Below are 13169 nucleotides of genomic sequence, written 5' to 3'. Positions count from 1 at the left end.
TCAATCATAAAATATAACTCTTCATTTCCCTAAATTTTTTTTTAACTTTCATGCCTTTTAAAGGTTAGATAAAGGTTTCAGGCAGGTATAGTAGTTCTTAATAGGGAACTAGGCTCATGCAACATCCTCATATATTGGTTATAATATAAACAAAACACAAATAATCTTTTAAATAATGGAACTAATAGAATCTTGATTAATCAGTCTTTTTTTCCTTTCATGCCTGGCTGGCTATTTAGTATTCATAACTTATATAAAAGTACTAATGTACTGCATTTACTCTACTATCTCAAAACTATTTCTATTTACAATGATCTTAAGAGGTACTCAAAACTCAAATTGAATCCTATGAATCATTAAAAACATAGTATTAATAAATAGGGTGGTATCAATCATAAAAAATTGGCCTAAATGAATCACATGCCATAACACACACACATGCTTTAAAGTTAAAACTATGATAAATAAATAAATCTAGTTGAAATAAATAAATAAAATCATGAAAATTACAAGACTGTGAAGAAAAAAAAAACTAAAATGTTAAACACTATGTTACACAAAATTGATGCCCCCTACAGTAGTTTCCAACAACAAAATCCTAAAGATATCTTCATTGTTTTAACATACTCAAAAACTCGACAATCTTATTCTCTATTTTCCCTATCCAAATATAATCTGGGAAAGAAAAATGTTATGCTTTATTCTCCAGTTTAAACATTTATTCCAATATTAAAACTGACAATTGATGAGAAAATGGGAGGGGTACATGCATAATCAAAAGATTTATTAGAATCAAGTTTATGTGCACATATTTAAAGAAACAAAATATGCACATTTTAATTGTGGCAGCTAATTTTAATCCGAAATGGTTTTTCCTACTGGAAATGAAGAATTATTCAGGCAAAAGAAAACAGTATTTTAAAAATTAACAAGGAGAGTTGTAGCTAATAAAAATACTTTATTTTATAAAAGTAGGAAACCCGAATATGTGCCTTCCCAAAGCTATTAAAATGTTTCAATGTTCACCACAGAGCTTTCATTTACTCACTTCCGATGGGTGTGGTCCATGCCACTGTTAGGTATTCTTTCCACTTTTGCATTTTTCTGCCCACATATATTTCCATAGCTGTCGTATCCTGACACTAGTCTTGCTGCTGCACCTGTTGCTATTGAAAAGCCACAAATAAATCCCTAGAAAAGAAGCAGAAAAAAAAAATAAATAAATAAACCAGTATACTGTCTCAATAGCAACAGTCACAGCCTGACACCCAGATGCCCGCCCTGCTTCTGTCTGTTCCAAGGGAACAAAGGACTTTCTTCTAATGACTGAGAGTAACAATATTCCACTGTTTGCCTGATTTTCCATCTAACTCAAAGGGAAAATACCCCCAAGTAAGACCATGGGAAACACTACTTACAATTGTAAACAAACAAATTTTTTGCAGGAGGGAGTTGATACATTTTAACAAAACCATGTTTTAAACTAAAAAGTGTCAGAGGCAAAAGGAAAGAAACATTTTTTTCCTTTGAAGAGTAGCTGTAGCTATTTGTGTGCACCAGAATCATTCTTACCTCAACAAGCAAAACAAATGCCTTCCAGCTTTAATAAAGTTTTAAACAAGAGAGTGCATTTTACAATGCAGCATTTACAAAGTACTTTACATACAGGGGAGACACAGAAAAGCATTAAAGATCAGTTATGCTTGTAAAGGTTATTTCATTACATGGCCATATGCATTAGCACAATACCTAAGGCAAACAGTGGGAGACTTTAAAGAATATACTATTCTTGTTAAATCAAGGATGAACTGGCTGAAATAAGGAAACAAAGACTTTAATTCAACCCAAGGATGTTCATGACAAGAAAGGGAAGAGATACTGGAATCACAATTGACCAATTAAATCTATTTGGGAAAAAGGCTGAAGTTTAAAAAAAAATCAAACAAATTGCATTGTAAAGTATTCATGTTTTATTGTCTTTATTAGACTGATTAATAAGAATAAGTCAAAGTCAATAAGCTGTATTAACAATTTGCCTAGTTCTTAAAAAGCAAAAGGTGAGATTAGTATTAGAATACTAATGCAAAGTAGCCATGATAGATTTCAAGTCTATTTTTGAAGTCAAGTGCTGAAAGTTCTATTTGATAATTCACATCTGACCATATAGGGTAGTTAATACACATGAAAGAAATCAATCAAAAATGTTTTCCCAACTATTTTTCCTTCCCACCTCAAACTACTTTCTGCCCTAAAATGGCAACTACTGTTGCCAAAGAAGCTCCTCTAGATGAAACTGCCTTTAGCTGAAAAGATTAATAGTTATTCCAACCTGACAGATTATTAACCACTCATTGATTTCATATCACAGGATTGCAGATTTAGAATCAGAAGGATTACTAAAGAGGAAATTGAGGGTCAGAGGAATTGAGTAACCTGCCAATGTATTCAAACAGATATTAAAGTAAAGAACTGGTGTTTGATCCCAGGTCCTCTGATTTTTAAATCTACCACCATATCCATTGTACTATGCCAAAAGAAGGAGAAAAAGTCAATAAGATCCTATTTGTCTACTCCCATACAGATGCTTTTCATTTTCCTCTTCATTTCTGAACGTTTTTTACCTTTTGAAAGAGTTATTAGTCAATTTCTCAACATATCCAACCCTCTAGGGAAAAGCCAGAGGTGAATTAGAAGTGTATCAGATAACTAGTCCTTCCTGCTTCTAGATTTACTAGCACCATAAATCTTGAAAAGAAGACAGAAACACATGAAAGACAGAGGCAGAGACAGAGAGATGGAGAACCATAAACAAGAATTCCCTTTAATGGAATTCACCTAAGCAATCATTCAATAGCATTTATTATGTACCAGGAACTGTGTGAAGATCAAAGAATACAAAGACAAGAGTACCCACATGCACATGAGCCCGCACGTGCGCGCATGCGCGCACACACACACACACACACACTCCCTAACTTCAAAGAGCTTATCTTCTAATTGGAAAGTCAGCAAGCAAACCATGTACATACAAGACATATACTGTGGAAATGGAAGGTAATCTCAGAAGAAAAGCATTAACAGTGGAGGAATACAGGAAAGACTTCGTGCATTAAGTAGGAATTTAAGTGAGACTTGAAGGAAGCAAGGGAAGCCAGGAGACAGACATGAAAAAGTTCTAGTCATAGATTAAAGCCAGTAAAAGGTCATCAAGTCAGATGATAAGATTGTCATGTACAAGGAATAGCAAAAAGGCCAGTGGCACTGAAATTTAAGATCACAGGGAAGGGGAGTAGATTACTTTAAAATGAAATGGTAAAATTGATCAGTGATGAACAGAATCTCAACAGAGAGTTTTCAGATGAAGAAATTGAAACTATTTCTAGCCATATGAAAAGATGCTCCAAGTCATTATTAATCAGAGAAATGCAAATTAAGACAGCTCTGAGATACCACTACACACCTGTCAGATTGGTTAGAATGACAGGGAAAGAGAATGCAAAATGATGGGGGGGAATGTGGGAAAACTGGGACACTGATACATTGTTGTGGAATTGTGAATACATCCAACCATTCTGGAGAGCAATTTGGAACTATGCCCAAAAAGTTATCAAACTGCATTTCCTTTGTTCCAGCAGTGTTACTACTGGGCTTATATCCCAAAGAGATCATAAAGAAGGGAAAGGGACCCACATGTGCAAAAATGTTTGTGGCAGCCCTCTTTGTAGTGGCCAGAAACTGGAAACTGAGTGGATGCCCATCAATTGGAGAATGGATGAATAAATTGTGATATATGAATATTATGGAATATTATTGTTCTGTAAGAAATGACCAACAAGGTGAGTTCAGAAAGGCCTGGAGAGACTTACATGAACTGATGCTGAGTGAAATGAGCAGAATGAGGAGATCATTATATATTTCAACAACAATACTATATGATGATCAATTCTGATGGAAGTGGCCCTCTTCAACAATGAGATGAACCAAATCAGTTCCAATAGAGCAGTAATGAACTGAACCAGGTACACCCAGGGAAAGAACTCTGGGAAATGACTATGAACCACTACATAGAATTCCCAATCCCTCTATTTGTGTCCGCCTGCACTTTTGATTTCCTTCACAAGTAAATTGTACAGTATTTCAAAGTCTGATTCTTTTTTGTACAGCAAAATAACTATATGGACATGTATACATATATTGTATTTAACATATACTTTAACATATATAACATGTATTGGTCAAGCTGCCATCTGGAGGAGGGGATGGGGGAAGGAGGGGAAAAATTGTAACAAAAGCACCTTTTCCACATAGTCATTGATTACATGCTGTTCTTTTAATAAGTATTTATTCATATGCTTTTACTATTTATCAACTGGGGAATAACTCTGGTTCTTAAATAATTATATCAATTCCTCATAAATCTTCAATATAAGATCCTTATCAGAAACATTTGCTGCAAAGATTTTCTCCTAGGTAACCATTTCTTTTTTAAGTTTGAATGAGACTGATTTTGGTTATGCAGAAAATTTTTAATTCTGTGTAATCAAAATTGTCTTATCTACTGTGATTCTGGTGGGTCAATAACTTACTTTCCTCATTGTTGTGAAAGGTATCTCTTTTCTTGCTCCTAGGCTATGTAAGCATTTAGACTTTAATGTGATATATGGTAAGAAATTTTTATCTAAATCTAATTTCTGCCATTCTGCTTTCCAGGTTTCTTTAGCAGTGTTTTTTCAAAGAGTGAGTCCACAGTAACTATTTTCAGTTTTTTTCAAATACTATTCAACTACTTATGAATTCTGAGTAACTTATCAGTACAACTGAATAATTTTGTTTTCAGTACCAAATTATTTACATGATTACTGTATAGTCTGATTAAGTATAAGTCATGATTAAGTATAGTTTGAGATCTTATATATCTTATATATTCCCACTTTTTTCATTATTCCCCTTGAGAGTCTTAACTCTTAGCTCATCGGGTTGAACTCTTTTCTAGCCCTACAAAGCAGTCCTTTGGTAGTTTAAACTGCAAGACTCTGAATTTCCAATTAATTTAGCTAGTACTGTCATTTTTATTATATCGATATAACTAAAGCCATAAGTAGTTAAATCTCTAAAATTATTCTGGCTTGTCTTTATAAATTCTGGAAAGAGTATTTTATAGTTGTATTCATAATTGCTACATGTTGGTGAAGAAGGGACCCTGAAACTCTCTAAAGGAGAGATTCTCCTTAGATCCTGCATCTATGGGACCCCGCCTGAGGGAAACAAGATAAACAGCTTCATTCTATTACCTAGGTTGGTTCAGTCCTGAGCTAAAGAATTCCAACCCTATTCAATTGAAGATTTTTTATTCAATTCCAGGTAGAGTTAGCTAGCTCAAGCTGAAATCCAGCTTGTAGATAAAAAGAACCAACTTGGAACTCCACCCCCACTAGCCCAGCCTCCATGGAGCAGGCCTAGCTTGTAGCCAAAGCTCCTATTAAAAAGTCAATTTTAAACTCATTTCTTTGCAGAAGACCTGATATGCCATGACGTGTTATGCCATGCTAGGTTATTCCATGCTATGCCAAGGAAACCTCTGCCCACTGGAATTCTTTTCCAGTGCTACCTCACCTATTTCCCTAATGAGACTTTTCCTCTGTCGGGATTTCTCTAAACTTTACTTCTCTGCCAGAACCCCTCCACTGAGAAATACAGCCTTTCTATTCTTGCATAATAAAGGCTGACTTCCCAATGTCTAAAATAAACCTCTTTTATCAATCTAGATTTTCAGGTTTGTAAATTCCTTTTCAGAGAATCTCTGTGTCACCAGAAGGGGGTTCCCCAAAACTCCCTACCCTTGTGCTGAATCCCAAGGGGGTGTAGGGGAGCCAAACCTCTCCATTTGATTCCCTGAACCTGCCACTAGACCTTATCATTTAATTCCCTGACCACCAGAAACCCTAATCTCATTTTGTTTCCCTAAATCTAGACCTCATCATTTGGCTCCCTACAGAAAGGAACCCCAAAACCTAAACCTCATCATTGGTAGCTAGACCTCCAAATATTTTACACATTCTTTGGATACTTTTAATAGAAATTATTTGTCTTTCTCTTTCTGTTGGATTTTGGTCATAACACTTATCTTACTTTTTACATATTTCACTTGATTTTTAATTGGGTCTCTAGGATACTCTAAGTAATGTTATTTCCAATAAGTAATGATTATTTCTTCTTTCTTGTACTTATTTTATTTGTTTTCCTTGATTTATTATTATAACTAGCATTTTTATAACTATATAAAATAATAAGGTGACTTATCTCTGATATTATTAGAAAGTCCTCTTACATTTTCACATTACAAACATAGCCAGCTCTTGGTTTTAGACAGATGCTATTGTAGAATGGTCAATTTATTCCTATAGCCTTTTTCTGTTTTTATTTTTTTTTAATTTATGTTAATACCTTTAACAAAAGAGAATACTGCATTTTGTCAAAAGCTTTTCCTGTATCTTTTGATGTTCTGATATATTTTCTACTGTTTTTGCCATTGATAATTTCTAAATATTAAACCAACCTTGCATCCCTTAAGTATATTCAACCTAGTAAATTGTATATTTTCTTTACAATGTTGTTGCAACCCCTAATGTTTTATTCACTATTATGAAAATAATGTTTATTAGAAATATTGGTCTATAGTTTTCTTTTTCTACTTTATTAATCCCTAGTTAGGTATCAAGACCTTCATTATATATTCATTATATTAAGAGATTGGTTACCATCTCTTCTTCCTCTATCCTTGTAAATAATTCATATCATATTATAATTAATCATTCTTTGAAAATTTGATAGAATTCCCTTGAAAACTCATCTAGTCCTGAAGATTTTTTTAAATTTGGGGGTTCATTTATGATTTATTAAATGTCATTTTTTTTTTTTTGAGATACAGGGTTTGCCTCTATTGATTGTTCTCTTAATCTAGGTACTTTTAATCTTTAAAGACATGAAGTTATTTTAAAATGTTTATTAATTTGATTTAGGTAATCAATTGTATTGGCACATACATGGACACAAACAATCCTGATGAATTTCCATTATTCTATCATTTCTGTGAATTATTTTTCATTTTTAATGGTAGAAATTCAGTTTTCCTCTCCATTTTTAAAAGATAAGATTAGCTAATGATTGTAACTGGTTTTTTTTTATGTTACTATTTTTTTTTTAATCAGCTCTTAGAAAGACTGAATCCAGAGGGCAGAATAGGAAAAAGCAATTTAGCCTTTTTACTCATAAATACTCCAACAACTATCTAAAAAGAATGCCAGACCAAGTAGCAATTGGGAAATTGAAGGAAATGATTGATTTTTCAAACTCAAGATTATAGAACTGAACTACAAGCAAATGGCCAAGGTAGAAACTATGGAATGGGATGACTGGACTCAGTGTCTAGAAGTACGAGCTAGGTCAGCTGTTCAGAGACAAGCAGAGCTGACTTCAGATTCATCCAGTGGTCAGATCAGCAGTTCCAGATCTTTCAGGGATACTGGCATATGGACTCAGTAACTAGAGTACATCAATCCAGGGTTGCCCAGAGCATATCATGAATTCAGTCTCTAGCCCATGGCATCAGCAAAGAGAATGGTGTTTTCTTCCAAAGGAGACCAGGGGCAATAACACAACAAAAAGGTTGTCTCCTAAAAGAGCAAAGACTGGAGATTCATTCCTAAGAGCTCCTAGCTAGCTTGACAACGCAGATCACAGGAAGAATAACTTTACCAAAAAGAAAAAAAAAAAGCCATTATAATACCAGGTATAGCCAAGACTCTAATCTAGAAAAGGAGTATTCCAAAATACCCATAAGCAGAGCCAAAAAAAAAAAAAAAAAAAAAAGCACCCACAAGATGAATTAGAATTCTTAGAAGAATTTCTAAAATACCTAGGTATTAGAATTTTTTTTAATTAAATGAAGTGAGTGGTAGCAGAAGGAATTAAAAAAGAAATGAGACTTTAAAAGGAGACTTGGAAAGAAAATTAACAACTTATCTGAAGAAACAAAAAACCTACCCAAATAATAGACTATTTCCCATTTTGAAATGGACCAAAGTTAATGACTCCATAAGAAAAAAAAAATTTAAAAAGTTTAAAAATGGGGGAGGGGGAAAGGAAACTGACCTGGAAAACATAACAAGGAAAAATAAAAATCACTGCACTACCTTAAAGCCTAGAACAAAAAGAAAAAATAAAAGTACTAGTCAAAAAAATCAAGAAAACTGCCTGAATCTAGCTGAACCAGAGACAATGGGGATAAAGAAAGAATTTACCTGAAAAAAAAAAAAAAACTTCTCAAATTAAAACTCAGAGCAAAACTCTAGAGCTTTCAAATCAAAGGAAAAAAAAATACTGTAACCACAAAGAAAAAGTTCAAATACTGAGAAACCACCGTTAGGATCACAAAAGATTTATTAGCTATACTTAATGGGAGTTTAAAGAACAATATTCCAAAAGGCAAATGATATATGCTTACAAACAAGAATGACATCTAGCAAAACTGAATATAATCTTTTTTTTAAAGAAAAAAAATTTATGTGGTATATGAATATTATGGAATATTACTGTTCTGTAAGAAATGACCAACAGGATGATTTCAGAAAGGCCTGGAGAGACTTACACGAACTGATGCTGAGTGAAATGAGCAGGACCAGGAGATCATTATATACTTCAACAACAATACTATATGATGACCAGTTCTGATGGACCAGGCCATCCTCAGCAACGAGATCAACCAAATCATTTCCAATGGAGCAGTAATGAACTGAACCAGCTATGCCCAGAGAAAGAACTCTGGGAGATGACTAAAAACTTACATTGAATTCCCAATCCCTATATTTATGCACACCTGCATTTTTGATTTCCTTCACAAGCTAATTGTACAATATTTCAGAGTCTGATTCTTTTTGTACAGCAAAATAACGTTTTGGTCATGTATACTTATTGTGTATCTAATTTATATTTTAATATATTTAACATCTACTGGTCATCCTGCCATCTAGGGGAGGGGGTGGGGGGGTAAGAGGTGAAAAATTGGAACAAGAGGTTTGGCAATTGTTAATGCTGTAAAGTTACCCATGCATATATCCTGTAAATAAAAGGCTATTAAATAAAAATTAAAAAAAAGAAAGAAAAAGAAAAAAATTTATTTGTAAAAGTTTTATTTTTCAGTTCCCTCCCCATTCCTCTCCCTCATCAAATGAGAATGTAAGAAGTACAATATCCATTATAAATCTGAAGTCATGTAAAACACAAAACTGAATGTAATCCTAAAAGAAGAGATGGGGAGGAGATAGACCTTTAAAGAAACGGAAGATTTTCAAGCATTCTTGGTGAAACAAGTAAAATTGAATAGAAACTTTGAAATACAAACACAAGAATAAAGCTCAACATCTAAAATTAAATTGAAGTGTACTTAGAAAAGACTGCATGAAATGTCTGCTTTTTAATGGGGAGAGATTCAGGATGGAAATGAGATATGCATTTTCTGAAAAGTATAACAATATCAGGAATCATAAAAGAAGTCAAATGAGATGAAGAATAGGGGGTGATTTTTTTGAATAATGTTTTTAAAAGAAAGGGAAGGAAAGGGATTCTGGGAAGATAGCAGAGTTGATCAAAACCTTTCAAGGTTTTCAGATTTCCCCCATAAATATAACAAAATTGCACTTCAGGGTGAACATAGAGTAGTGAAAAATAAGTAAGACTTGAGGCAGAGCAGGAGACCTTCTAGTGCAATCCTAGAAGACATGAAAACCCCTGTTTGGGGAGTTTAACTGGCAAAGTATTAAACATCTCCAGGCTAGCTCCACAGAAAAAGCAAGTGGGGAACCCTGCAGCTAACTGTATTGGGAGAAAGCCTCAGCCTTAATAACAAGAACTTTCACCTCACAAACAGCTCAGGAGTCTGGGGTTTGAGTTTAGGAAGACTGAGCAAACCTCTGCAGATTAGGAATGTCAGGCCCACCTGTGCTGCTGAGACAAGGGCCAAGAAAAACCAACAAATCTGGTGAATGCAAAAGCAGTGAGACAGGGATGCTACTAGTTAGAGATACTTGCAAGAAGGTAAAACTTTTGGTTTGGAGTTCCAGGTCATAGAGGAGAGCTAAAGTGAAGCTAGAGGCACCATCCCTCCCCTCTCCACTTTAATATTAGAGGTGTTTACACTAACAGTTTTCATTAAAAAGAAAAGAAAAGAAACAGGTAAAGAAGAAAAAACCAACAATAGAAACTTACCATGGGAATGGAGAAGACTGAAGTTTATCTTCAGAGGAGAACAGTGAAATAAAAAAAAAGTTTTAGAAAAAAGTAATGTTAAATGGCTACCTACCCAGAAAGAATTTATAGAAGAACTCAGAAAAAGACTTCAAAAATCAAATGAGATAGAGGAAAGCTTTAAAAAAAGAGAAAAAGAAAAAAAAAAAAACAAAAAAGGAAAGAAAAGAAAAGAAGAAGCATACAAGATTATGAAAAAAAAAAATTGACCAACTAGAAAAGGAATCTCAAAGAAGAAATTAATTCTTTGAAAGTTAGAATTGGGTAGACTTGTGATGGAGAGAGTCATCCACATCCAGAGAGAGAACTAAGGACACTGTAAGTGTGGATCATAGCATAGTATTTTCATCTTTGCTGTTGTTCTTTTGTTTTTTTTCTTTATCATTTTTCTCCTTTTAATCTAATTTTTCATACACAGCATGATAAATGTGGAAATATAATTAGAAGAATTGCATATATTTAATGTATACTGGATTACTTGCTGTCTAGGAAGGAGGTGGGGAGGGAAAAAGGACATTTGGAACACAAGGTTTTGCAAGGGACAATGTTGAAAACTATCTTCACATGTATTTTGAAAAATGAAAAGCTATTATTATTAAAAAAAAAAAGAAGAAGAAGAAGAAGAAAATTAGGATTGGGCAAAGGAAACCAGTGAAGCTATAAGAAAACAAAAAATAACAAAAGAAAATATAAAGAATAAAAACATAGAACAGAAGGTGAAACAAGAAAAACAGCAGATCTGGAGAATAGACTAAAAAGATAAAGCATATGAATAATTGATCATGGCCTTGAAAGTCATGACCAAAAAAAAGAACCTTGCCAAATAATGCAAGAAATAATCAAAGAAAATTGTCCTGGAGTGATAGAACATGAGGGAAAATAGAAAGAGAAAAAAAAACAGATTACCATCTATGTGGAAAACACATAGGAAAGAGATCCATAGAAATGTTGTCACCAAATTTCAAAACCTCCAGATCAAAAAGAAAATTTTACAAGAAACAAAACAAAACAAATTCAATATGCTGGAACTACAATTAGAATTATACAGGATTTATCTGCAATTACAATAAAAGACTGAAGATTCTGGAATAACATATATTGACAAATAAAATAACTAGGCCTATGGCCAAAACAATATCAAATCCAGCAAAACTAACCATAATAATGAATGGGGGAAAAAAGAATCAACAAATTTATAGATTTTTGGGGTTTTGTCTCAATCTAACCTGAACTTAATAGAAAATTTGACACATAAGAGCCAATATCAAAGATTAATTTCAAAGAACTCAACATGGATAAATTATGTTTTTATATGAGAATAAAAATGAAAATATGTTTAAGATTGGCATCAGTAATTGGGTAACTCAAAAGAAAGATTGGAGCAGAGCTAAATATGATATGGCTCTAAAACGCAAAACTGTCTAGGAAGTAAATATAATTATGTTATAATAAATAACAATTATTCTCATGTTGAGAATGGGTTAAACAGAGGGGTGTGTGTGTGATAAAGGGTATATAGCACCCTCCAATCTATAAAGAAATAAGAGGGGAGGGAATAGGATAAGGTGGGTACAGAAGGTTATGTAGATTTATAAATGGCAGTGGGACAAGGTGTACAGATTACGGTTAAAGAATAAAGAGGGAAGGAAAGGGTGTGGGGAGAAAATAAAGGAGGGATTCATGGGTGGGGGAGGTAAAGTAATAGCAAGTCAAATCAAGGAATAGTATTAAAGTAGAAAAATTAGTAGAGATAAGAAGTAAGAAATATATACAAACACTACAACAAGAATCAGGAGTAGAATTTATTAGAAAATTTCAACGTCAAATTTAAAAATTCAATTAAGAGAGAAATATACATTATATGCCAGCATATTAATATTGTTTTAGATGCATGTTTTACTGGAGCCTGTTTGAGGAAGGTGGGGGGAAAAGAATAAAGTAAAAAGTTCACAGCAGAGAATAAAAGAATTACCTACAAGGGGAAACAAAGAAAAGATGAGCAGTCATGAATATAATTTATCATATACTTCTGAAATGGAAATTTATTGTTATATATTTTGAATCCTTTCTGATATTCTATCAGGCATATGACAATTTTTTAAAATTTCTTTTTCTATTTTTTATTTTGTATTTAGTTTAACAAAAAAATGAAATAAAATAAAAAAGTAAGTTGGGGAAGGAAAACTAAAGGAGAAATGGGAAGAATTCAGAGAGGACTTATCTCACATAACAAGAGGGAGTAAGTAAAAGCACAAATGAGGAAGGGTCTGAGGTGAAGTAAACAAATTCAATTTCATCTGAAATGATAAATGCAAAATAGAACACATATATACAGAATTTAATGAATAAATATATTTAATTCAATAGGGAAATTGAAAGAAACAAGAGTAGGGATAATAATAAGAGTACAAAGAAAGGATTTGTCATTAAGAAATCTAATCCTAATTTCAGAAGGCAAACAAGGGAGAAAAAAAATCTTTGTGACAAATTTCTGAAAAGGACCAGTTATCCAAGAAATCTAAGCTTTCCATAAACTCTATTTTAAAACATTCCAGATCATTGAAAATTTGCTACATACATCCACCTGATTGGTAAAGTGAACAAAAAAGGAAAATGACAAATGCTGAAAGGGCTACAAGGGAAAAGTACATTGAGCTATTGTTGGATGAACTGCAAATTGGTATAGCTATTCTGGAAAGCAATTTGGAAGTATGACCCCCTGAATGAACAATATCCTGATGAGGTCTATGGCCAAAGAAAATCAAATAAAGAGGGAATGTTCCCATGTATAAAAATGTATATCTATGTATGTGCATAGACATATTTACACAAACCCAAATTTATTTATACATATGACATGTATACAC

At 33.2% G+C, this 13169-nt stretch overlaps 1 protein-coding gene across 2 annotated transcripts in view; it reads right to left on the bottom strand.

Annotated features, from left to right (window-relative positions):
- SLC44A1 (solute carrier family 44 member 1) overlaps positions 1–13169 on the bottom strand; it is a 184995-nt gene that overhangs the window by 107172 nt on the left and 64654 nt on the right. For both annotated transcript variants that reach the window (XM_031945566.1, XM_031945567.1), the window contains exon 3: positions 1049–1191. In XM_031945566.1, coding sequence (XP_031801426.1) covers positions 1049–1191 — 143 coding nt within the window. The remainder of the gene's footprint in view (positions 1–1048; positions 1192–13169) is intronic.

This window comes from Sarcophilus harrisii, chromosome 1 (genome assembly GCF_902635505.1).
Source record: "Sarcophilus harrisii chromosome 1, mSarHar1.11, whole genome shotgun sequence".
Lineage (NCBI taxonomy): Eukaryota > Metazoa > Chordata > Mammalia > Dasyuromorphia > Dasyuridae > Sarcophilus > Sarcophilus harrisii.
Note: the sequence above shows the minus strand (reverse complement) of the source record. Positions and strands in the feature narration are given on the sequence as shown.